At 43.1% G+C, this 26,902-nt stretch overlaps 1 protein-coding gene across 2 annotated transcripts in view; it reads left to right on the forward strand.

Annotated features, from left to right (window-relative positions):
* LOC126427376 (coatomer subunit beta') overlaps nt 1-26,902 on the forward strand; it is a 174,490-nt gene that overhangs the window by 116,490 nt on the left and 31,098 nt on the right. For both annotated transcript variants that reach the window (XM_050089724.1, XM_050089723.1), the window contains exons 11-13: nt 5,292-5,429; nt 13,612-13,846; nt 21,326-21,482. In XM_050089724.1, coding sequence (XP_049945681.1) covers nt 5,292-5,429; nt 13,612-13,846; nt 21,326-21,482 — 530 coding nt within the window. The remainder of the gene's footprint in view (nt 1-5,291; nt 5,430-13,611; nt 13,847-21,325; nt 21,483-26,902) is intronic.

Here is a 26,902-nt window from a genome sequence, read left to right on the forward strand (position 1 = left end):
TCCATTGACTGATGGCCATACCCACCAAAAATACATTGTCTTTAAACTCTACAGTCATGATTTGATTCAAGTTGACCACTTCCCAGACTAAATTAATATATTAGAACAGTATTTAAATAAAGAAATGTCATAAATATTCGGTCACATTCAGATCGTTTACGATAAATATAAGCAGCAGTAGGTTAACGTGTAAATAAGCTAGCATTCTTGCACAGCTGTGCTCGCGATAAATGACAATAATTTGTCTTCAAGTATTGTTTAGACAATTATTTATGACTTCTTCAAAGAAGTGTCTTTCAGTTCTCTTTTCAACTGCGGTGTCCTCTAACATGTGGTATTGATCACTTACAAAATTATAACAGTTTTCAGTAGCACTGGAAATTAATTGTATAAATACTAGCTTCCTTAGTTTTACAGATACTGAAACACTGGCACATCACTGGATGTGCCTAACATTTGGGAGATAGAAGACATATTTGTATCTGCACTAATATTTGACTGAGAGTTAATGTCGAATCTCGAAGAACTGTAACTTAGCCATTTTTAAGAGTCTGACACTCGGCCATTTCTTGGAGCATCTCCTGCACGAAGGCCACATGTGTAACAGCTGTCCAAATTGTCAGCTTCGGGATTTTCTCCGTATTTGGAAATGCCGCCGGTATTCGTACCTGGACTCGCTGTACTGGGCACCTAGCTGGAAGCGGGAACTGCCACAGTGCGCCCCGAGACCTGGGCCCTCTAGTGTTCAGCCGTACAAAAAATTCGTCTTACCTCGTACCGATACTGGGCTGCCGATTAGCTCGCCTAAGTACGTGTAACATTACAATCCCAACTGAAGTTAACTATTCACACCGGTGTGACTCCACGGTACGTGCACGACTTAAGCACGGGGCTCAGATTTCGAGTCTCAGTCTCACAGGCAGTGTGTTATTCGTGGCATTACATAATTGTGTGTTTACATTGAGGTAAGATTTATTATATTTACTGATCTCGCAGTCTCTGCCGGCTCATTTCAAAGTACAGGATGACAAAAACTTACCATATTGTGTCACAAGTAAATGTGTATAAGCTTCTGAATTCTGTTATTGCCAGTAAATGACATAAGTTTTTGTTACTAAATAGTGTCTGTAAAATATATACATAAATAAATAGAAAGAAAAAGAGAGTGAGAGAGGGACAAAATGAAAAAACACCAAATAAGAATAGAATTTGCTTTGTTGCAGTGAGGACACTGATTTACAAAAGATATTTGAAATTTTCACCGTTGTGTAGCACTGCTCCCTGCTGGTGGAGGTAGAATCAAAAAGTCAGCCACTGCACGTGCGGTGAGTACGTCACCTTGCGACGTCACACATCATCTTGGGACGTCACATGTTCAACATTTGTTGTCCACTTTTGGGGTATTTCCTGATGTGTCTCACCCTTTGTGTCTCGCATTAAATTACTTGTTGCAGTGGTGTCTACATCACTTCAGATGTTTGTAATTGTGTATAATTATAATATTTTCCCAGCATCGACAAGCTCAGCTTTCTGCTGTGATGTCACAATCCCTTCTCTCTGATAAACTGGTTGATGAGCACACAATCGCAAACATGCCGAGTGGCAAGCTGTGTATACTTTGCCATATTAGCTCCTCTCCCTCCCCCTGCCCCCCTCTCTCTCTCTCTCTCTCTCTCTCTCTCTCTCTCTCTCTCTCTCTCTCTCTCTCTCTCTCTCGCTATCTCTCTATCTCTGTCTCTCTGAGATCCTCCATCCCTAACTCATTTACTACTGCAGACTGTTAATTATGAATAACATATTACAAGTTTTCAATTTCAGGTAATAATTTCCAGAAACCTATTAATTATTTGGTCGGTTCCGTATAGGTTGTGAAGTGCACTGGAATCGGGGAAATAATTTGCGTTGGTGTAGCACTTTGCCTGTGAATTGATAAGCCTATTGTCAGATGACTTCGTTTCAGGAGTTTTCCACAGTTAGTCGCAGTCATTTTGGACCACAGTGTTTGCCTTCAGAAATCACACATAGCAATTTTGTGCCTCCAATCACTCACAGAAAAATGTTTCCTACAAATTACTGGATTTCTGTCTTATTCATTGTTAACTTCAAAAAAACTACACACACAATAGAATATAAATTTTCTGTACTTCACTTTTCTGTAGTACCTCACATTTTCGTAACATGCGAATACAGTACTGATGTTAGGAACAGACGACACAGTCGGAATTGTAACTTTGTCGAGGCTTTCACATCGAAACAGACACTTCTTCCACTGTGCAGTCAGTGTGCATTCGGCAATTGTCCCTACCTTCGGAGGCACCGGTTTATTTACATGGAATCACAATCTTAAATTTAGCCGCAGATCTAACCTCTACAACCGACTTGAGCTAACTCCAGATTTGGACTGTGCAAAAATATGTCAGCTCACCAAAGACGGCATAATACGCAGAGTAAATACAATTCAAAGATTCACATCGAGTACGGTAATTCATTCACAGTATAATATTTACTCGTGCAACATTTAAAAAGACAATCGTCATATAATATATTAACTGAAATATTTCTATAACTCTGTACTGAGGTACAATATTCTTGGAGTGCCCAGATACATTAATGTGACCACTTTTCAAAAGTTTGAATAATCACCTTTTGCAGCTCGGACCACTGTGAGATGTGCGGGAAGAGTCTTGTGAAACGTTGCCGTGTCCTGCCGGTAGATACCGTTGTGCTTAGGAAAAACAAACCACGTGTAGGAGTGGATGTGGTCCTCGGGCATAGATGCATGCTCGGGTTGATCCGTCGCATCTTCCAGAATGCCATCCGGCCTGGACCCTTCAGACAATTGTAGCAGGGTGTTCGGTTTCAGATGTTTCCGTACACGCTGACGGTCATCTTCTGACGGAGCATAAAATATAGGTCATTTGAAAGGCCACGGCCACGTTTCACTGTTCGGTGGACGTCCAGTTGTGGTGTCGGCGTGGAAATTCCGGCCTTTGCCAGTGACTAACAGGTATTGGCACGGGTGGACGGACCGTCTCTGAGCTCTCGTTCGCCCCTGTCATCTACGGCCCACGGTGCCCCACAGTTGCCTCAGTGTAGGCTTTGGATGCTCCATTTTGCCGTGCACCATTTTAGAATTTAACCGTGGCGATACGTGAACAGTTTACAGACTCGGCCATTTTCCGAATACTGCACTCTCTGCCCAAAAGCCACCGGTCACTCCCTTTTGGATGTCAGATAAATTGCTCTGTTTGTGCATTACGACGACTGCACCATTCTCCACTTTACACACCCTCCACTGCTACTGATGCTGTGTGCCGTCTGTGACATTGAACGTAGGCGGTTGTCACATTAAAGTGACTGGACCGTGTATAATTCTATACTATATTACAAATGTTTTTTTTATCCACTATGCGCTTGGCTCAGATGGTCTGTCTATGTCCTTCACCCTCACAGCTGTGCAATTCACACACGAGTAAGTGCTTCACCAATTGGATTTTACCGCACTGACATCCAGTCCGGGACTCTCCAATTGGCGCCATCACTTCATCAATTGCTTACACGTACCACTACTCGTTCTGACGAAATTCAAAGTTGTCCGTAATTTCTTTGGGAGGTCGAATACTTTGATCTTGTTGGGATCATCTACCAAATTTCAGCTCTTATGTCCCCTTGCAGCCCATGCTTCCTTTGAAGCTGTCTTTGAGTCAGAGTTTTGCAGTTCTTCACCAATCTTCCATATACACTATGTGATCAAAAGTACCCGGTACACCCCCAAAAACATATGGTTTTCATATTAGGTGCATTGTGCTGCCACCTACTGCCAGGTACTCCGTATCAGCGACCTCGGTAGTCATTAGACGTCGAGAGAGAAGAATGGGGCGCTCTGCGGAATTCGCGGACTTCGAACGTGGTCAGGTGATTGAGTGTCACTGGTGTCATATGTCTGTATGCGAGATTTCCACACTCCTAAACATCCCTAGGTCCACTGTTTCCGATGTGATAGTGAAGTGGAAACCTGAAGGGACATGTACGGCACAAAAGCGTACAGGCTGACCTCGTCTCTTGATGGACAGAGACCGCCGACAGTTGAAGAGGGTCGTAATGTGTAATAGGCAATCTATCTGGACCATCACCCAGGACTTCCAAACTGCATCAAGATACACTGCAAGTACTGTGACAGTTAGGTGGGAGGTGAGAAAACTAGGATTTTGTGGTCGGGCGACTGCACATAAGCCACACATCACGCCAGTAAATGCCTACAGACACCTCGATTAGCATAAGGAGCCCAAACATTGGACGATTGAACAGTGCAAAAACGTTGTGTGGTGTGACGAATCACGGTACGCGATGTGGCGATCCGATGGCAGGGTGTGGGTATGGCGAATGCTCGGTGACCGTCATCTGCCAGTGTGCATAGTGGCAACAGTGAAATTCAGAGATGGTGGTGTTACGGTGTGGTCGTGTTTTTCACGGAGGGGCCTTGCATGCCTCGTTGTTTTGTGTGGCACTATCACAGCATAGGCCTACATTGATGTTATAAGTACCTTCCGCTTCCCACTGTTGACGAGCAATTCGGGGATGGCGACTGCATTTTAATACACGAACGAGCACCTGTTCGTAATGCACAGCCTGTGGCGGAGTGCTTTGTAGAGAATAACATCCCTGTAATGGACTGGCCTGCACAGAGTCCTGACTTGAATCCTATAGAATACCTTTGGGATGTTTTGCAAAGCCGACTTCGTGTCACGCCTCACCGACCGACATCGATATCTCTCCTCAGTGCAGTACTCCGTGAAGAATGGACTGCCATTCCCCAAGAAACCTTCCAGCCCCTTACTGAACGTATGCCTGCGAGAGTGGAAGCTGTCATCGAGGCTAAGGGTGGGCCGACACCGTATTGAATTTCAGCATTATGGATGGAGGGTGCCACGAACTTGTAAGTCATTTTCAGCCAGATGTCCGGATACTTTTGATCACATAGTGTAAGTGACCAGGATTAAATTCTGTTAGTAGGTGTCTGGTCTTGATAGATAGGGAGTCCTGTGTTGTCTGGTACTTACGTTGTCAGTTTTTGTAATTCAGTAACATGTATTCAGACATATGAATATTAATTTTATAAAAATGGAAAACAAAATTTATATTATACTGTAGCTAGATTGTGGATTGACAGAAACACGGACACAAGTATTAGTTTAACAAAAACGACTTTGAGGAGGAGTATTAACCGATCGAACCGAACCCCATCTTACGAAAACTGTAGAAGGAACTGACAGGCCACTGTCCTGCTGCAGGTGAGCTACCAGCTACTGGTGTCGGTGCTGGAGTACCAGACGGCGGTGATGCGCGGGGACTTCGCTACTGCGGACCGCGTGCTGCCCACTGTGCCCCAGTCGCAGCGCACGCGCGTCGCTCACTTCCTCGAGAAGCAGGTGAGGCCCACACAGCTCTCAGAGTGTGTGTGTGTGTGTGTGTGTGTGTGTGTGTGTGTGTGTGTGTGTGTGTGTGTGTGAGCAGCGGAAATAAAAGGTTTGTACCGGTATGAAGTGAGCGTTTTTTTTGTGAAAATGAAACACCAATTTTGAATTGAAAAGCAAAAACATTTTATTCACAGTACTGACCGTTGCTTTCTGTACATTCTGCCCACTTCTCTGGCAATTTGTGGACACCACGCCAATAGAAATGTTCGTCTTTTGAAGCAAACCGATCGGACACCCAATTTTCGACTTCTTCGTAGGAATCGAAGTGTTCCTCAGCCGGTGTGTGTCCCGTTGGTGAAAACGAATGGTAGTTGGAACGGGCCGAGTCTGGTGAATAAGGCGGGTGGGCTAGCAGCTCCCAGCTGAGTGTTTTGATCGTATCCTGAACCAGTTTTCCTTGGTGTGCAGGTGCATTGTCGTGTAAAAAAATTACTTTGCGACGTCTTCTGGCCCATTCTGGTCTTTTTTCGATCAATGCGCAGTTCAAATTGATCATTTGTTGCCTGTAGCAATTAGTATTCACAATTTCACGAAGTTTTAGAACCTCATGATACACCACACCTTTCTGATCTCACCAAACACAGAGCACTGTGTTCTTGCCGAATCGATCTGCTTTTGCAGTCGATGTTGACAGTTCTCCCAGATTAACCTGTGATTTTTCCCGTGTAGGATTCTTAACATAAATCCATTTTTCATCGCCAGTAACAATTTTTGATGCAAAATTGATTTTCTTTTGTGTCTTTGAAGCAAAATTTGACAAATGGTTTCTCGGTTTTCCATCTGTCTTCCATTCAGTTCGTGTGGCACCCATTTTCTACACTTTTGGATCTTTCCCATAGCTTTTAAACGGTCAGAAAGTGTTTGTTGTGCAGCATTTAGCAGTGCTGCCATTTGCTTCTGACTCAAAGTATCATCTTCATCCAATATTGCTCACAATTCGGCGTCTTCGAACTTTTTTGGTGGTCTTTCACATTCTTCATTTCTTACATCAAAATAGTTATTTCTGAACCGTTGAAACCATCTTTTGCACGTTGCTTCTGATAGAGCACGATCACCGTATCCCTCGACAAGCATTCGATGCGACTCTGCAACACTTTTTTTCAAATGAAAACAAAAAATTAATGCTTTCTACAAATCGTCACTTTCTGGTACAAATTTCAACATTGTTAACACAATGAAAACATATGATGTTTGTTCTGTGACAGATGTCATACCAACGAAAAATAAAAATTAGGCTCATTCACAACAAATGTTCCCTACACATTTGTATCTTAACGCTCATTTCATACCGGTACACCTGCTACATATGCCCCAATAAAAGATGTAGGATTTTTTACCCTTTTGATGTGATATTAAAAAAAATCACAAACACGTAGTTTATAACACACAAACCATTTCACAAATACATAAAATCAGACACACTCACAAACAACAAACTTATGCCAACAGATGCCAGCCCACACTAAGCTGCACGGGCTCAGGTGCCCAGTTCTTTGAATGTTGCAACAGTTACATTTTTGAAACTGCGTGCCGGGCCGATACTCGAACTCGGGACCTTTGCTTTTGTGAAAAAGTGCTCTACTGGCTGAGCTACCCGAGCAGAACTTGTGACCTGTCTTAACAGCTTTGCTTCCTCCAATACCTCATATCCTACCTTGCACACTTCACAGAAATTCTCCTGTGAGCCTTTCAGGACTAGAAGGCTCGAGTAGCTCTGTCAGTACAGAATTTGCCCGCAAAAGGCGACAGTCCCGAACTCGAGTTTTGGTCCGGCACACAGTTGTAATCTGGCAGAAGGGTTCGCATCAGTGCCCACTCTGTTGCAGAGTGAAGGTTTCATTCTGAAATTACATTTTTGTATGTTATTATTCATACAATTAGAAAGTAGATTTGCAAATGATATGTACAATTCTGTAAGAGCCGAGATACACAGTTTTGCTCTTAAAGATGTATCGACAATAATATGGAAAGGGTAGATGAGTACTCACCATATAGCGGAGATGTCGAGTTGCAGACAGGCATAACAAAAAGACTACTAAAAATGTAAGCTCGTGGCAGAAGGCCTCCTTCTGAAGTAAACAAGACCCCCCCCCCCCCCACACACACACACACACAAAAAACCACTGTCTCTGGCTGGTCTGACTTTAGCAGCCGGATACGAGCCAAATTCCCATATATAAGCTGGATAACCATGAAAATCCTTCGTAATAATAAATATAATGGTAACCAGACATTCGTTAACAGAAGGACATATCTTGCGATAATGCATCATGTGATCGAAGGAATAATGTGTCAAATTACAACACTACATTTGTAAAGATTTATGGTACTATTTATCCATATTAACGAAGAAACAAATTCACAGCGAGAGGTTAGTTACTGTTCGTGTGTGTGTGTGTGTGTGTGTGTGTGTGTGTGTGTGTGTGTGTGTGTGTGTGTGTGTGAGAGAGAGAGAGAGAGAGAGAGAGAGAGAGAGAGAGAGAGAGAGAGCCTAGAACAGTTTTAAAACATTTAATACAACACTGCCAATATTTATATTTTGGTCAGTGCCCATTTTAAGTAAACATTTGTCAGAGTCAGCTTGCTGTTGTCAGGATCTAGCAATCTTTCAGACTGACGTCAGCAATAGGAGGCTAATCGGAATACGCGCGTGGCAAATTGTGACAGTTATTCTGGTGACTCGAATATGTCCGACTGTGAGAGACCGATCCGGGCTCCGAGAAAGCTCGACAGAGGCTGACAGAGTGACTGTCGCCGGTCGTTGACAGACATCTGTGATAACTGAACAGAGACTGACCGTATAATACTCTCCGTGGTGTCTGTAGTGTATTTGGTTTTGGTGTTGACTGATTTCGTCAGTTGAGTATTGATGTAATTCTGCTTTTGTTTTTCTTTGCTTCGAGAGCAGTGATTGACGAGTCCTTGCTGGAATGAAATGTAGTATGAAAACTTACACTTTCCTTTAATAATAATAATAATGACATTTTTCATGCCAGGAGAAAAATTTTTCTGTCAGAGCACAAAAAGACAAATATGTTCCTCTTTAAAAGACTGACAGAAAAGTGAGGAACTAATTGCCTAATCCTCATTCCACCTTCCTCACCAAAAACTTTGGCTCATGAAGATATTCACATTATTTTAACACATAAAACTCTAAATTCTTTTCCCAGTTTATCCCTGTAGTGAAACCTTCACACTCAGCATCTCCCTCTCACTGCCACTGTCTGTATCTGTCTCCTTCGCCCCCCATTGATTTACAGTGTATTTCACTGCCACGTCTCTTCTTGCACTTACACTGTCTCCTTTTGTCTTTCCTTCCCACTACCACTGTCTCCACCGCACCTCAGCAGCTCAAAAATTCTGGAATTGTGACTTATTTGTGCCCCTGTACCCAAATGTTTAAAATTTCATGTCCTTTCCTGTTCCTACGTGTTATAATTCACCAGTCTAGGGGGTCCTGACCCCCCTCCGCTCCCAAAGCCTCCACTCATCTATATTTTTCATTTCCACTGTGTCTTCTCTCACTTTTTCTCCCACTGCTGCTATTTCAGTCCATCTCTGCTTCTTGTTTACAGCCACTCTCTCACTGACCACCAATCTCTCTCTCTCTCTCTCTCTCTCTCTCTCTCTCTCTGGTTCCCACTACTATTGTCTTTATCTGTCTCAATTTTTTTTTCACTGCCACTTTCTCTCTTCCACCATCACTGTCGCCTCCCCCCCCCCCCCCTCTCTCTCTCTCTCTCTCTCTCTCTCTCTCTCTCTCTCTCTCTCTCTCTCTCTCTCTCTGGCACTGTCTCCTCCCTCTTTCTCTCTGACTGACACTGTATCCTCTTTCTTCCACCATCACTGTCTCCCCGTCATGCTCTTTCAGCACAAAAATTTCTGGCAAGGAAGGCAGAAAGAGAATAATTTAAGAGTAGTTGGCTGTGCACTACATAGATATGTACCCAGTAGAAGAGTTCGTAATGGGAGGGTTCCTCCGTGGTATAAATGTCACTGTAAAGAAAGAGAGACTACTGCACGATAAGTGTAAAACCAAACATAGGTCTATAGATAGATGCTGAATGAAATGCATTTGGCTGTGAAGATGGCAATGTGTGAAGCCTTCAGTGACTACCGTAACAGAATAGTGTCAAATGGTCTTTCACAAAACCCAAAGAAATTCTAGCTGTGTGAAAAGGCTGTAGTGGAATCAAAGTTAGTGTCCAGACCCTAGAGAATGAAACAGGAACTGAAACTGAATAGCAAATGTTCCTGTACAAAGGAAAACGCAGGACTGTTGCCTCAATTTAATCTTTATACCACTGAAAAGATGAGTAAAATCAATATTGGTGTCATTGGTATTGAGAAACAGCTGAAACTGTTAAAATTGAAAAACAGCTTCAGGGTCTGATGGAATCCCTATCAGATTCTATTCTGAATTTGCATCTGTATTAGCCCCTCTTCTATAATCTATCACAGATCCCTTGAACAAAAAATTGTGCCCAGTAGTTGGAAGAAAGCACAGGTCAGACCCATCTACAAGAAGGGCATTAGAAGCGATCCACAAAACTACTGTTAAATGTGCTCGACATCAATTTGTTGTAGAATCTTAGAACATATTCTGAGCTCAAATACAATAAGGTATCTCGGACAAAATGACCCTGACTGTGCCAACCGGCACGGATTGCGAAAACAATGATCCTGTGAAACCCGACTCGTAGTTTTCTCACGTGACATGCTGAAAGCTTTTGATTGATGCAGTCAGGTAGATGCGGTATTTCTCGATTTCCGAAAAGCATTTGTCTTGGTACCACAACTGCGATTATTGTCAAATGTAGGATCGTATCAGGTATTGAGTGAAATTTGTGACCCGATTGAGGACTTTTTGGTAGGGAGGTCTCCGATGGAGAGACATTGTCAGACGCAGATTAAACTTCAGGTGTTCCCCAGCGAAGTGTGTTGGGACCCTTGCTCTTCATGCTGTATATTAATGACCTTGCAAGTAAAATTAAAAGTAACATCAGACTTCTTGCAAATGATGCAGTCATTGTTAATAAAGTACCGTCTAAAAGGATGTGCATAAATATTCAGTCAGATCTTCATAAGGTTTCAAACTGGCGCAAAGATTGGTAACTTGCTTTAAAAATAGTATTGTGCACTTTACAAAATGGAAAAATGTAGTATCGTAAAATTATAATATCAGTGAGTCATTGTTGGAACTGGCCAACTCATACAAATGCCTTGTGCAGCAACCATAATAGAAAAAAACAGTCTTGCTGAATCTTCACATGTGAAGCATTTTGCCTGTTCTAGGCATCATCAGACAATTGGGGAAATTACAAACTGGTATAAGTATAAATTGCTATTAAAGGCAATAATAAATGAATAAATTACAAATAATGAAAGGAGGGTGGCACAGGAGCACATTTGTGTTTCAGGGGTTGGTAAGGGGTATACATTTTAACTCGTAAAATATTGCACCATAACTGAGCTTACTGATCAAAATTCTTGCTAATCGTAACCGAGGTGTCAAACGTAATTAAAGAGTCCCACGAAACTGGGAAGCAATGTCAGTACTTCATTACACTACTGAAATAATTCTTCTTACTTGTAACTGAGGTGCCAGATGCGATTAAGAGTCTCAAAGAACTGGGAGGTAATATCCACTGTCAATGCTTCATTACATCAGAAGAAATACAAAAGTGGAATGACAGTAGGAAAAGAAAGCTACTGAAGAGTGCAAGAAGTACCTAATTTAGGCAAGTACACACATTCAGTGAGCAGAAAAGTGCAAAATACTCTGATAAGATATATAGGCTAATACACCTTTGGAAAATGACTGGGCAATTTTTTTTAAGTAAAAATATGAAGAAATGAAGCCAGAAGCAATGAAAATCTGGAAAAAATAACTGTAAAGGTGATAACTTGCTCGTGAAGAAATCACTCCTCGAACGCAGATATAGTCTGTTTACAGTACTGTGAACGTGCGCTGTCGTGCCGGCAACTAGACTGCCGACCAAGTGTCGAGGCCCCTCGGAGCCGTAGTGAGAAAAGGCGCGTGAGGTGAGGTGGCGCATTAAAACTTGACTGACTGGTGGCTCAGGCTTAAATAAAATAATTGATAGGTAATATAGTTGACAGTCGCCGTGTAGAGATACGCAGCATAATATCAAAAAATGTTTTATGTTTCGAAAAGACTTTGTCATTTACTGCATTAATAAATTCGAAAAAGATACACTCAGAAATTTCAAATTCTTCCAATAAATTCAGTTTCTTTCCCTAGGCAAAAAAATTGCCCTAAATGAAATCTTGTTGCTATCAGCTCCCTGATTTAGAAAACATTAAAAGCCTTTCTGTGGCCAATAAAGGCAAAAAACTGAAGTTGTTGGAAGAGTCCAAAATTTTTAAGGATATCATTTTCACATTTCTGAATCTAGTAAGTGACCAAGTCTTTTCGAAACATCAAAATTTTTTGATTCTGTGATAGGAATCTTTACATAATGGTTGCCACCGATATTACGCGTCGGTTAATTGTATTTACACCTTGCCATCAGTAAAGTTTTAGTGTGGCACCTTGTGAGCCTTCTCTCACTGCGGCTCCAGGGAGCTTCGACACTTGCTCGGCAGTCTAGTTACCGGAATGACAGCGTGTGCCCACGGTATTGTAACCAGACCGTGTTTGTGTTCGTGGGATGGTTCCTTCGTGATAAGGTATCGCCGTTACAGTTATTTTTCTCCTATAGCATTGCTACTGGCTTCGTTGCTTCATATTTTTACCCAAAAATTTTTAGCTGTTTCTTTATTCTTATTAGTGCCCAGTCATTTGCCAAAGGTGTATTAACCTAGGCATTTTGTGGGTATATTTTGCACTCACTGCATATGCCTATTTGCATAAATTAGGTACCCCTTGCACACTTTAGTAGCTTTCTTTTTCCTGCTGTCATTACCTTTTGTTGTGTTTATTGTAGGTAATTTAATGAAGCGTCGACAGTGGCTATCTGGCTGTTACCTCCCTGTTCTGTGGGAGTCTCAATTACATTTGACGCCTCGGTTACAATTAGCAAGAATTTTTGCCAGTAAGCTCAGTTATGGAGTTGAAATTTATACCCCTCACCACCCCCTGAAACACAAATGTGTCCAATCAGTGTATGTCTTCCTCATGTTTGCAATTTATTCGTTCATTATTGCCTTTAATAGCAATTTATACTTATACCAGTTTGTAATTTCCCATGTTGTCTGATGATGCCTAGAACAGGCAAAACGCTTCACATGCGAAGATTAAATAAACTTACCTTGTGCAGCCGAGACTGTTTATCCTGTTCTAAAGAGTGTAACACTGTGTAGGGATACGAAATGGAATGATCGCGTATACTCGGTCGGGGGTGAAGCAGCTGGTAGAGTTTGGTTTATTGCTTTTTGGTTTATTGTTGAATACTGGGGAAATGCAGTCAGTCTACAAAATTGATTTCTCACAAATCACTTGCACGACTGGTTCTAGAATATTACTCAAGTGTGTGGAACCTGTATCAAATAGTACTAACAGTGGACATTGAACGTATACGGAGAAGGGGAGCACGAATGATCACAGGTTTGTTTCTCTGTGGGTGAATGTCACAGAGATTCTGAAGAACTGAAGTGGAAGACTCTCGAAGATAAATATAAACTATCCCGAGAAAGTGTTCTAACTAGGTTTCGAGAACCAGCTTTAAATGACGACTGTAGGAATATACTGCAGCCTCCTACGTATCACTCGAACGGGGATCGTGAGAATAAGGTTAGAATAATTACTGTGCGCACAGAGGCATTCGGGCAATCATTTTTCCCGCACTCCGTACGTGAACGGAGTGGGAAGAAACTGATAACTGGTACAGCAGCATTAGCTCCTGCCGTGCATCTTACGCTGGTTTACAGAGAGTAGCTGGTTGCCGTTATTATTTACTGCAGGGATTAGCCTGTATTTCTCAAATATTTTGTCCCGGATTTTACATTCCGAGAGCTGAATTACTACGTATTTCACTAGTGCCGTGCAGCACTGTAAGTGAGTAACGACCTACGGTAATCGGCGGCTACGGAAAATTTTTAAAAATTGGGGGAAAAGTATTATTACGCAGTGCGAAGTACGGCAAACTGCAGCGGGGCGATCCGACCGCAGGGCTTCAAGCAGCAGGCGCTGGCAGTGTCGACGGACCCGGAGCACCGCTTCGAGCTGGCGCTGCAGCTGGGCGAGCTGGAGACGGCGCTGGCGCTGGCGCGGGAGGCGTCGTCGCGCCACAAGTGGCGGCAGCTGGCCGAGCTGGCGACGGCGCGCGGCCGCCTGCGCCTCACCGAGGAGTGCCTGCACCGCGCCGGCGACCTGGGCGGCCTCCTGCTGCTCGCCACGTCGCTCGGTGAGTGGCAGTAGAGTCGGGAGAAGCGGCTGCTGCTGTCAAACTTGTTTGTGGGGGCGGTTTGATTTACTCGGGGAGACGAAAAGGCAGTGGGCTTAGCCCTTTGTCATCTACACCAGAACTGAGTTAATTGTGTTGTATCTCTGCCTGCCATTCTAATAAAGTGAACCGGTGTCTGTGGGAAGAGTAGTAGAAGTCACTTCACTGTATCTACATCTATATACTCCCTTTGTCAGAAAAGTTCCTGGCTGGTCATTAAACTTAACAACAGTTTAATCTGCTTCCTTTTCAAGCTTAGGATTACAGAACTTCTCTTTAATCCTTGAGCAGGCACACCTATGTATAAAATGTGTCAACCATAAACACAGTGATTTTTGCACCGTTCCATTGTTCACATTTACAAGCCCATATCTATTTCTTCATTATTGCTACAGCTAACATAGTGATAAATTATGTCGGCATCCGTCTGAGAGAGCAGCATTACCGTAAAATAAACAGCGAGCTATGTGAGAAAAAATTTAAGTTGTGTGCAAAAAAATGACCCAGATTACAAGCTAGTGGCACAATCTGAATGAGGCAGTTGTCTCAGAGATGATTAGCAACCAATTAAGCGGCCTGATGGGCTCTGATCCAACTGCGCTATTTAATACGTGGCTACACTCCATACAAATACTTTCAGAAACGACTTCCTGACACTTAAATCTATACTCGATGTTAACAAATTTCTCTTCTTCAGAAACGCTTTCCTTGCCATTGCCAGTCTACATTTTATATCCTCTCTACTTCGTCCATCATCAGTTATTTTGCTCCCCAAATAGCAAAACTCCTTTACTACTTTAAGTGTCTCATTTCCTGATCTAATTCCCTCAGCATCACCCGACTTAATTCGACTACATTCCATTATCCTCGTTTTGCTTTTGTTGATGTTCATCTTATATCCTCCTTTCAAGACACTGTCCATTCCGTTCAACTGCTCTTCCAAGTCCTTTGCTGTCTCTGACAGAATTACAATGTCATCAGCGAACCTCAAAGTTTTTATTTCTTCTCCATGGATTTTAATTCCTACTCCGAATTTTTCTTTTGTTTCCTTTACTGCTTGCTCAATATACAGATTGAATAACATAGTGGAGAGACTACAACCCTGTCTCACTCCCTTCCCAACCACTGCTTCCCTTTCATGCCCCTTGACTCTTATAACTGCCATCTGGTTTCTGTACAAATTGTAAATAGCCTTTCGCTCCCTGTGTTTTACCCCTGCCCCCATGTAGCTGTACACGTAGATGTGTCAAAAGCTGTAGGATGAAGACTATGCAATACTTCGTAACATGACATCAGAACTGTTTAAGTAGTAATGGGAGGTGTCACTTCAAAATCAAATTTCCTTTTAGGCAAGATGAATTATGTCATGTGTGAGAATGTGCAATGGATTTCTTAAATTGCAGAGAATTTATTGGCACATTTGTGTTTGATGTATCTTAAAGGATAACACATGCAAAAAAAGGACCAGTGTTACATGTGAAAGCTAAGCTTTGGTTGTAACTGTACTGTGTGCATACTAATTTAAACCAATAACTTTTCCTATTTGTGTGTTCGTGCTACATAACAGTGCTGTTGCTGCTGGCTGACTGTATCATGTGTCCTATGCTATGAATATGTGCTGTCATTAGCTGGAGACATCACATGACGTGTGCTACGATTGGCTGACAAAAGTGCATAAAAATCTCCATTTCAGTGGTTTGGAAACTAACGTGCTCTGTTCGGTAGAATTCGTGTTTATACTTTTGTAATATGAAAACGTGCAGTGTGCATGTAACTGTGCATCAAAGATCTTTCCAAAATGCATTATTTTTCTGCTGGCTTTCATTTCCTAAAGTGGCAGGAAGTTCTACACTGGTGTATAAAATGTTACCATTCAGGGAAGTTTTACATTTATGAGGAAAGTATACTGTCACTTAACATGGAAAAAGTCTACTTTTGCCCAGGAAAAAGTTTTTCACCTGGAAAAAAGTGTATTTTTAGCCAGGAAATGTGAGGAAAAAATCCAGGAACTTTTCCTCCTTGTCTGTGTTTACAACCTCTTAGACGATAATCGTAGCACGTACACAGATATTCCTCCGCACACACTCATATAGCAAATATCTCCACCACTATAGCTAGCTTCCCTAAAGACACTGCAATCTCTAGTCTGGGCTGTATCCCGTATACCCCGGCCCCAACATCCTCGGCTGTTTTCGACTTGTCAGTAAACCGGACTGTCTCTTCGGAATAGTATAGTGGCTCGTTCTTCCACTGCACCGTTCTTCCAATTTTTAAACTGAAAAGTTTGTTGAAGCAGCTGGAAGTTGTTGTGTAGTCAGTTAGCATACATCCATGACTGTTCCTATATTTACTGAATTCATTATAAATGTGTAGGATTGTGGATATCCTGAAGACTTCCAGTTTTTGAACTGTATATCACTGCCTCCATTGTAACCCAAACGTGTAATGGGGGCATGCCCAGCACGGTCTCCATCCCAGCAGAGTGAGTGCTGCTAATTCCACGTCCTACGGCTCGGCAGACCAGTCCCCGCATCTCTGTTACGGTGTTAGCCCTACCCTGCATTTTCGTCCTTCGAGGCAACACCCATAAGAGTCTCCTCGAGGGTAGGTGACTGGGTGGAGACCTCAGCAGTTGAAGTCTACATTTTTGCTGTTCAGGAAATGTTGCAGCCTGAAAGCCACGTCAGTGTCATTTTGTAAATACCTGACACAGTACATTTTTTTCGTGTAAGAGAAGAGGAATAGGTCGCAGGGTGCGAGATTGTGAGACAGAATTTGATGATCCAGAGAAGCAGAATGAGTTGGGGCTGCGTGTTGGAACAAAAACAACCGTCAGGTAGTTTTTCGCAGTGCTTAAAGTCTCTAGAGGAACGGAAGGTTCCAAATGGTTGGAAAAGAGCACAGGTAGTTCCAGTCTTCAAGAAGGGTTGTCGAGCAGATGTGCAAAGCTATAGGCCTCTATCTCTGTCATCAATCTGTTGTAGAATTTTAGAACATGTTTTTTGCTCGCGTATCATGTCATTTCTGGAAACCCAGAATCTACTCTGTAGGAATCAACACGGATTTTGGAAACAGCGATCGTTTGAGACCCAACTTGCTTTATTTGTTCACGAGACCCAGAAAATATTAAATACAGGCTCCCAGGTAGATGCCATTTTCCTAGACTTCCGGAAGGTGTTCCGTACAGTTTTGCACTGTCGCCTGATAAACAAAGTAAGAGCCTACGGAATATCAGACCAGCTGTGTGGCTGGATTGAATAGTTTTTAGCAAACAGAACACAGTATGTTGTTCTCAATGGAGAGACGTCTACAGACGTTAAGGTAACCTCTGGCGTGCCACAGGAGAGTGTTACGGGACCATTGCTTTTCACAATATATATAAATGACCTAGTAGATAGCGTCGGAAGTTCCATGCGGCTTTTCGCAGATGATGCTGTAGTATATAGAGAAGTTGCAGCATTAGAAAATTGTAGCAAAATGCAGGAAGATCTGCAGTGGATAGGGACTTTGTGGAGGGAGTGGCAACTGACCCTTAACATAGACAAATGTAATGTATTGCGAATACATAAAAAGAAGGATCGTTTATTGTATGATTATATGATAGCGGATCAAACACTGGTAGCAGTTACTTCTGTAAAATATCTGGGAGTATGCGTACAGATCGATTTGAAGTGGAATAATCACATAAAATTAATTGTTGGTAAGGCGGGTGCCAGGTTGAGATTCATTGGGAGAGTCCTTAGAAAATGTAGTCCATCAGCAAAGGAGGTGGCTTACAAAACACTCATTCGACCTACACTCTAGTATTGCTCATCAGTGTGGGATCCGTACAAGATCGGGTTGACAGAGGAGATAGAGAAGATCCAAAGAAGAGCGGCGCGTTTTGCCACAGGGTTATTTGGTAAGCGTTACGAAGATGTTTAGCAAACTCAAGTGGCAGACTCTGGAAGAGAGGTGCTAGGTGCTCTGCATCGCGGTGTAGCTTGCTGTCCAGGTTTCGAGAGGGTGCGTTTCTGGATGAGGTATCAAATATATTGCTTCCCCCTACTTATACCTCCCGAGGAGATCGCGAATGTAAAATTAGAGAGATTAGAGCGCGCACGGAGGCTTTCCGGCAGTCGTTCTTCCCGCGGACTGTACGCGACTGGAACAGGAAAGGGAGGTAATGACAGTGGCACGTAAAGTGCCCTCCGCCACACTCTGTTGGGTGGCTTGCGGAGTATAAATGCAGATGTAGGTGTAGACCTGCATTAAGCTCGTCGCCAGATTTCGGCAGTATGCTCCTGAGACAGTTTGCCCCCAACGAGCGTAACCTGTCAGGACGACACCGTGGAAGACCCAAAAGACGATCAGCATCACCAGTGTTTCAGGATCGTAGTGATACTCCCGCTCGGCATTTGTTCGTGGTGATAGGCAGCCGAAGAAGTCATTTGGACTGACCGTACTCTTCTGGTCACACCTGACTACAAAAAGGGTAGTTGAAGTGCTCTACAAAATTACTGTCCAATGTCCTTGATATCAGTTTGTTGTAGAATTGGAGAACATATTCTGAGGTGAAACGTAATGAGATATCTGGGACAGAATGATCTCCTCCATGCCAATCAGCACGGATTCCTAAAATATTGATTGTGTGGAATCTGCCTGGCACTTTCCTCACGTGACGTACGGAAGGCCTCGAATCAAATCACCCCGGTAGATGCAGTATTTCTTGATTTACAAAAAGCATTTGACTCAATATCACGCCTATGCTTATTGTCAAAAGTTCGATCATATGTGGTGTCAAGTGAAATTTGCGACTAGATTGAGGACTTTTTGGTAGGGAGTACGCAGCATGTGTTATCTTGGATGGAGAGTCATCGTTAGGTGCAAAGTAATTTTTGATCTGCCCCAGGGAAGTGTCTTGGGACCTTTGCTATTCACGTTATGTATTAGTGACCTTGTAGACAATATTAATAACTTTGGGGTTTTTTCAGATGATGCAGTTATAAATAATTAAGTACTGTCTGAAAGAAGCTGCATAAATATGCGCTCAGATCTTGATAAGATTCAAAATGGTGCAAAGATTGACAACTTGCTTTACTGCTCAGAAGTGTAAAATTGTGCACATTACAAAAGGAAGAAATGTATCCTGTGACTGTAATATCAGTGAGTCACTGTTGGAATTGGCCAACTCATACAAATACCTGTGTGTAACACTTTGTAGGGGTATGAAATGGGATGATCACATAGGTTCAGTCATGGGCAAAGCGGCTGATAGGCTTTGGTGTATTGGTAGAATATGGGTGCAGTTCAATCAGCCTACAGAGGAGATTGCTTATAAATCACTCATGTGACCCATCCTAGAATATTGCTCAAGTGGGTGGGACCCGTACCAGGTAGAACTGACTGGGGATATTGAATTTGTACTGAGAAGGGCAGCACAAATGGTCACAGATTTGTTTGGTCCATGGGAGAGTGTCACTGAGATGCTGAAAGAACTGAACAGGTAGACTCTTGAAGATAGCCATAAACCATCCCAGAAAGTCTACTATTTCAACTTCAAGAACTGAATTTAAGAAATGTTTCTAGGAATATATGACCCCCTACATATTGCTCACATATGGATTGTGAGGATAAGATTAGAATAATTATAGAACGCACAGAGGCATTCAGTCAGTCATTTCTCCCGTGTTCCGTGTGAGAATGGAATGGAGAAAAAACCCTAATAACTGGTACAATAGGTTTGCAGAGTATAGATGCAGATCTAGATTTAGAAAATCAATGTTGAACCCTGCCTGACTTACATCAATCCTCCATTCAACTTTTATCCACCCCCACTGCCCCCAAATCATTGCCTGTTAACTTTCCAGAATTTCTTAACCTTGAACCTTGCCACACCGTCATTCCGCAAATCCCTTAACGTGTAAGCTAACCTTACATCCACAGAAAGAATTTCAATCCACCAGCTAAGAACTGATCCTGAGATTATTATACTACTAACTGACAAATTGCAAGGATTACCCAGTAGAAGGACTCTGCCAGCCACCAGATTTGTCCAGCTACAAACCCTGCCACTGTGATTCCATTTGCAGAAATCCAACAGGATTTCCAGTTTTTGTGCTTCTCCATATGTAAAATTCTGTGACTGTGACACAGTTTGTAATTGAGATCCTGTGCTGTGTGTTACAAGGGTAAGAGTCCGTGCATGAAAGAGAGGGGAGGGGGATGATATAACACTTCAGTCTGCTATGTATGGTTATGTTGTACATACAATCAAAGACTTCGGCAGTACCACACCTGCTGTGTGCAGAATCCTTTACGAAAGCCGAACTGAGAGTCTTAACTAGTTTTGCTTAGATAAATGAATCAGTATCTCAGTATCTGTCCACTAGAGAGAGAGAGAGAGAGAGAGAGAGAGAGAGAGAGAGAGAGAGAGATAGGTAGAGTGAAATGGATTTTTAAGTGAGATTGTATGTTTTTCTAAAATTTCATAGATAGGTGTTACAACAGCAAATTTGGGTCTGCCCCGAGTCGTGGATTGACTTTGTGATACGGGGCGATATTACTAAATGGGGGCGAACTGCGTGAAGAGTCCCTGGGAGGGTAAGGAGCAAGGAAATGTCCTCTTGAAGGTGAAGATAAAAGAGCTTTCGTAGTGTAGGTTTCAGTGATTGAAAGTGCACATGAGAACATGCCAGGCAAGTTGGGATTTTCTGTCTGTACTATTGTTTCAGCAGCAGCCTTAATCTCAGCACGTGGGCTGGGATTATTGGTGACTGCCTTCGGTGGTACGAAGGATAATGTGCCTATTACATAGTGGAGCTCCATCTCTCTTCCACATTTCTATGCGGAGGCATCTCGACGACGTGTACTGTGGCCGGCAGATCGCAAGTGGTGGTAGAGCCGAGGTGGTAGTCGCGTGGCCTGCTCGATCGCCGAACCTTGACCCTTGAGGTTTCTACCTCTGGGGGGGCACCCGAAAGAAGTCGCGTACGTGCGGCCCGTCGCACGCGTGCAATTGGTGGAACGTCGCACTCCTGCTGCCTCTGACAGCATTCAGTTGCGGGACGATACATTGGAACGTGTGTGTCAGTTTTTGCCGTGTCGTTTTTGCGCAGACTGGAGAGGTTGTGGCCCTTCGAATCCCCCGTCTAATTGTGTTTACGTTACAGCATGCTGTGCACTGTATTGTACTGTACAGTCGCGGTGAATTAATTAGTACTCTGTAATGCAGGCACGACTTATTTTCGGCCACATGTCTGTACGACCTGCTTTGCTCCTCGTCCACTTGGGAATCGTTTCCTCCAGTTTGTCCTCATTCAGCAAATTCACCCTGTGTATCCTTTATACGTTACTATCGATGGCAGGCAGTTGTTAAGTAATACTTCACGTAAGTGAAATATCGGAAAACTAGAGCGGCTAATTCGAACGAGTAATAGAACTCGTGCCGGACTGTTGCAGGTGATGCGGATATGGTGCGGCAGCTGGCGGAGTCTGCAGACGAGGCGGGCAAGAACAACGTGTGCTTCCAGGCGCGCCTGCTGCTCGGGGACCTGCAGGGCTGCCTCGACATCCTCATCAACACGGGTCGCCTGCCGGAGGCTGCTTTTTTTGCCAGGTGATGTGTCGCTCCTGAAGGTGTAGAATCTCTGTCTTCTCTGCTTGTCGTGTCCTACCTGTATCTTCAATTTCGTAAAAAAAGTTTGCTAAATTGATATCGTACTGTTACTGGGTTTCATCTTTGGGGAGATCCTTTTGGCGAGCTCTGATCCATTCGGGATGAATTGTGTGTTCATTTTTTCTGAAGTGTGGTGTTTTTTGTTTCACTAATATGTCAGTACCTCCAGTTCCATTTCTTAACAGATCCCTCATTTCATTAAAGATGTTATTTTGCAAAATGGTTTTTGTAGCTTTTTAGTTAATTGCATGTTACACAGATTATTCGTGAGATTTGTGTTACATTCCTGGAAGGAGTTAGTTTAGTAGCTGTATAGAACAACATCTCGGTAGATTAAAACTGCGTGTCAGACGGGGACTCGAGCCAGGGAACTTTGGTTTACGCGGGCAAGTGCTTTCTAAATTGAGCTATCAGAGTACAACTCGTGGCCCATCCTCACTGCTTTAGTTCTGCCAATACCTCGTCTCTTACCTTCTGAACTAAACAGAAGTTCTCCTGCAAATCTTACGGGACTAGTACTCGTGGAAGAAAGGGGACTGTGGAGACGTGGCTTAGCCACGGCACGGGGGACTTTCTGGAATGAAAGGTAAACGTTCCCGGTTATAGTCCTGGTCTGGCACAGAGTTTTAAGACAGCCAGAACATTGCAAATGAGTGCACACGTCACTCCAGAGTGAAATTCGATTATGGAAACACACCCCAGGATGTGGCTAAGCCACGTGACGGCAGTATCCTTTCTTTCAGTCGTGCTAGTCCCGCAAGGTAGACAGGAGAGCTTCTGTGGAATTTGGAAGGTAGGAGATAAGGTACGGGTCGAAGTAAAGCTGTTAGGGAGGATCGTGAGTCACGTTTGGATAGCTCGGCCAATAGAGCACATGCCCACTAAAAGCAAAAGTCCCACATTTGGGTTCTGCTCCGGCATACAGTTTTAATATATCTGGAAATTTCAAATAAGTGTACACACAGTGAAAATACTTTCATCCTGTGTATACATTGCTCTTGTGTGTGTGTGTGTGTGTGTGTGTGTGTGTGTGTGTGTGTCTACATTCCTGCTGTTTGCAAATTTCTAAATAAAAGGTAATGAAAATTTGGTGTGAAACTTTGAGTATTGATATAATGGTTTTACTTTAACTAACTTTTTATATTAGGCCCTATACATGATGTAATGAAATTTATTTCCAGCAACAAATCACTACACTATGCAGAATTCTTCAGAAGACACAATCTCAGTTTAGATTTAAAATTTCTTGAGAATTTAAAGTGATTTGATAATGGCTCAAATACTGTAACCATTGATAGATTTAGTGACAAATAACACTTATTTTTAAGAATAATGAAAGTGTGTTGTATACACGGAGAGTACTCGGAGACACTGGCAGGTTTCAGAAAGATTATACAAGGTGTACAACTTTGCTTCTGCCGTTTTTTCCCCAACATTTGAGACTTTAATGAAACAAATTGGTTACATATGTATCATTCAAAGTATTTTCCATTGTTGGTCACTACTTTCTCCCATCTTTCGGGCAGTGTACGAATACCGTGTTGAAAAAATTGTTCATCTTTTGAAGTGATCCACGAATCGATCCGATTTGTGACGTCTTCATGAGATCGGAAGTATTGGTCAGCCCGGCCATGTGCGCCATTGATCTAAACAGGTGATAGTCAGTGGGAGCAATGTCTGGAGAATATGGCGGGTGGGTTAGGACTTTCCATTTCAGTGTTTCCAAGTAAGTTTTGACCTATTCTGCAATGTGGGGGTCAAGCGTTTTCGTGCTGCAAAATCACTTTATCGTGCCCCTCACTGTATTGTGGCTGTTTGTCTTTTAATGCTTTGCTCAAACGCATTAATTGTGTTCGACAACGAGCACCTGTGATTGTTTCACTCGGTTTTAACATCTCATAGTACACGTTGTTGAGCTGGTCCCACCAAATGCAGAGTACGATCTTGGAGCCGTGAATATTTGTTTTGGCCGTCGACGTGGGAGCACGGCAAGGATATCCCCGTGATTCTTTGTGTTTAGGGTTACCGTAATGAACCCATTTTTCATCCCCAGTCACAAAGCTATGCAGAAATCCCTTCCATTTTTGCCTCTGAAGCAACTGTTCACAAACACACAAATGCCAGTCAACGTCTCTGTTTCAGCTCACACGGGACCCAAGTTCCTTCTTTCTGAAGCATGCCCATGGCTTTGAGATGTTTTGAAATGTCTTGCTGTGTCACTCCCACTATTGTAGCAATTCTTCTTGAGTTTGGCGTGAGTCTTCACTCAGCAATGTCTCCAGTTCTGCATTTTCGAAAACATTCTCTCTTCCACTACTGTGCCGGTCTATGACGTTAAAATCGCAGTTCTTGAAGCGTTGAAACCACTCACGACACATTCATTCACTAATAGTGTCCTTACCATATGTACTTGAGAGCATTCGATGAGACTCGGCCGCTGTTTTCTTCATATTGAAACAAAACAGTAACACCTCCCGCAAATGAGAAGCATTAGGCTCGTAAACTGACATTTTGAATCAAGAACAACTTCATGATGCAGACACAAATCGACTAATGTTTGAATGAGGTTACGTTGACAGAGGTCCAAGCTGACTGCCTGACGTTTGCGCTCTGTATCTTTCGACCGCTACTTACCGTTGTCGCCACCTATCGACAAACATCGAAAGCGAAGTTGTACACCTTTTACTATGGTAAGACAGAGCTTCAGAAATCATATTTTTAACGTCAAAACATTTTCGGGAGCAGACGTGGATCGCATTCGTAATGTATTGGCCGAAGAAATTGAGGAGACGGGGTTTTGATAAGTTGTAAGTGTCAGAGGTTGCTAAGAGCCACAAAGGGGGTGTTAGGAAGTCACTGCCAGAATTAGGCAAAGGAAATGCAGTTAAAGATGAACAGATAGACGTGAGAGATGAAATGGCAAGACCTGCAGAGGAACAACTAGTTTAAAAGTCGAGGTCCAGTAGAAGTGTTGTGGGAACGTGCGAGATATAGAATTTAATTGACGAAAGGAGAAAATATTACACTACAGCGAAAAAAGGCGGCAGAGAGAGAATGGAGATAACCCCAAACAAATACTGGAATTTGTTTTCCATCGGACAGAAACTGTACGAAATTCTACGTTACGTAATTGTGCAGTATTGTAGAATACTGTTAAAACAGTAGTTTATATAATTTACAATTTACATAGTTCACATAATACAATAAAAGGGGAGAAAACAATAAATGTTCTTTGCTCAGAATTGAGCAGCAGCAACCGCACTGCCCTCCACCGTCGTCAGCTCGTCGCCACTACGTGACCCAGGGCAGGGGACCGCGGCACCGGTTTGTTCTGCTTCAGTCACAGTGAGTCAGTCCTTCAAATCTGACAAGATTGTCCCCGTTCAGTTATCTCCGGGTGGACCAATCTTAAATGCCTCCAGGCAGTAGATTCAGCAGGTTCCATCGACATTTGAAGTTGGTCACAGCTGGCTGTCCACAGTTGTTGGCAGTCCGAGGAGTCGTACTGCTACTGAACTGAGGAGAATTACAACATAGATCTCGGTGGTTGATGGCCGTGGAGTGGGTGTAGAAAATTTAAATAATCCTTTTTCCTTTCAAATTTGCAGCTACTTTATGCCATCTGTTAAGTGGTGTAATACCTGCCGAGCAGAAAACCTTTTCTGTGGGTGTCGGTTTCAGACATAAAGTTTTCACAGTTACTCGATACCGTCAGCTGGAGTGCAATCTCTGAATTTGCATTATGCCATAATCTTACAAGAGAAGTTTATTTGCCAGATCATCATATGTTTTTGGCAAGGTAAATTGCCATTTTCAGATCATCCATCTCCTGCAGAAATGCTCCCTCTATAGCTGTCCATAAATCCACGTGTTCTCAGTGCAGGATTTTGTGCACGGTACTGACTTCTCCATTATGTCCCACAAGTATTCAAAGGGACTCCTTTTGAGTGATCAGGGTGGCTAAATCATTCACTCCGTAGCCCACATCATTATAGAGACACTACCGGCTTCCACAGAGCCTCACCGACTACCTGGGTCTGGGGGCTTTGTGGGATCTGTGTCACACTCGAACCCTACCAGTAGCTCTTACCGACTAAAATTGGGACTCATCTGAACGGGCCACAGTTTTCCACTCACCTAGGGTCCGGCAGGTACGCTCACGAGCCTAGGAGAGACGCTGCAGGTGATGTTTTTAGCAGAGGCATTCACAGCAGTCGTCTACTGCCGTGGCCCATTAACGGCAAATTTTGCCACACTGTCGTAATGCATACATTTGTTGTACGTCCCACACTGATTTCTGCAGTTATTTTGCACAGTGTCTGTTGTCTGTTAGTAATGACAGCTCTATTGAAGCACCACTGCTCCCTCTCGTCAAGTGAACTCTGTCGGTCATTGCGTTGTCTGTGTTGAGAGGTAATGCCTGAAATTTGGTATTCTCTAACGATTTCCAAACTGGAATGTGCATGCGTCCATCTCCAACTAGCATTCTGCATTCAAAGTCAGTTAACTCCTGCTGTGTGGCAGTAATCACATCGGAGACCTTTTCGCTCGAATCCCCCGAGTACAAAAGACAGCTACGTCAAGGCACTGTCCTTTTCCATCTTGTGGATGTGATACTACAGCCACATATACACGGTGGTCCATTGGTAGCAACTGGGCCAAATATTTCGCGAAATAAGCATCAAACGAAAAAACTCCAAAGTACGAAACTCGTCTAGCTTGAAGGGGAAAACCAGATGGCGCTACGGTTGGCCCGCTAGATGGCGCTGCCATAGGTCAAACGGATATCAACTGCATTTTTTAATGTAGGAACCCACATTTTTTATTACATATTCGTGTAGTACATAAATTGCGGACAGTATTTGCTTCGTGATGCATGACCTGTGTTAAAATGGACCGTTTACCAATTGCGGAAAAGGTCGATATCGTGTTGATGTAGGGCTGTTGTCATCAAAATGCCCAACGGGCATGTGCTACATATCCTGCTTGGTATCCTGGATGACCTCATCCAAGTGTCCGGACCATTCGCCGGATAGTTGCATTATTTAAGGGAACAGGAAGTGTTCAGCCACATGTGAAACGTCAACCACAACCTGCAACAAATGATGATGCCCAAGTAGGTGTTTGAGCTGCTATCGCAGCTCATCCGCACATCTGTAGCAGACAAATTGCACGACAATCAGGAATGTCAAAAATGTCGGTGTTGAGAATGCTACATCAACATCGATTGCACCCATACCATATTTCTATGAACCAGGAGTTGCGTGGCGACGACTTTGAACGTCGTGTACAGTTTTGCCACTGGGCACAAGAGAAATTGTAGGATGATGACAGATTTTTTGCACGCGTTCTATTTAGCG

The sequence above is a fragment of the Schistocerca serialis genome, chromosome 11 (genome assembly GCF_023864345.2).
Source record: "Schistocerca serialis cubense isolate TAMUIC-IGC-003099 chromosome 11, iqSchSeri2.2, whole genome shotgun sequence".
NCBI lineage: Eukaryota > Metazoa > Arthropoda > Insecta > Orthoptera > Acrididae > Schistocerca > Schistocerca serialis.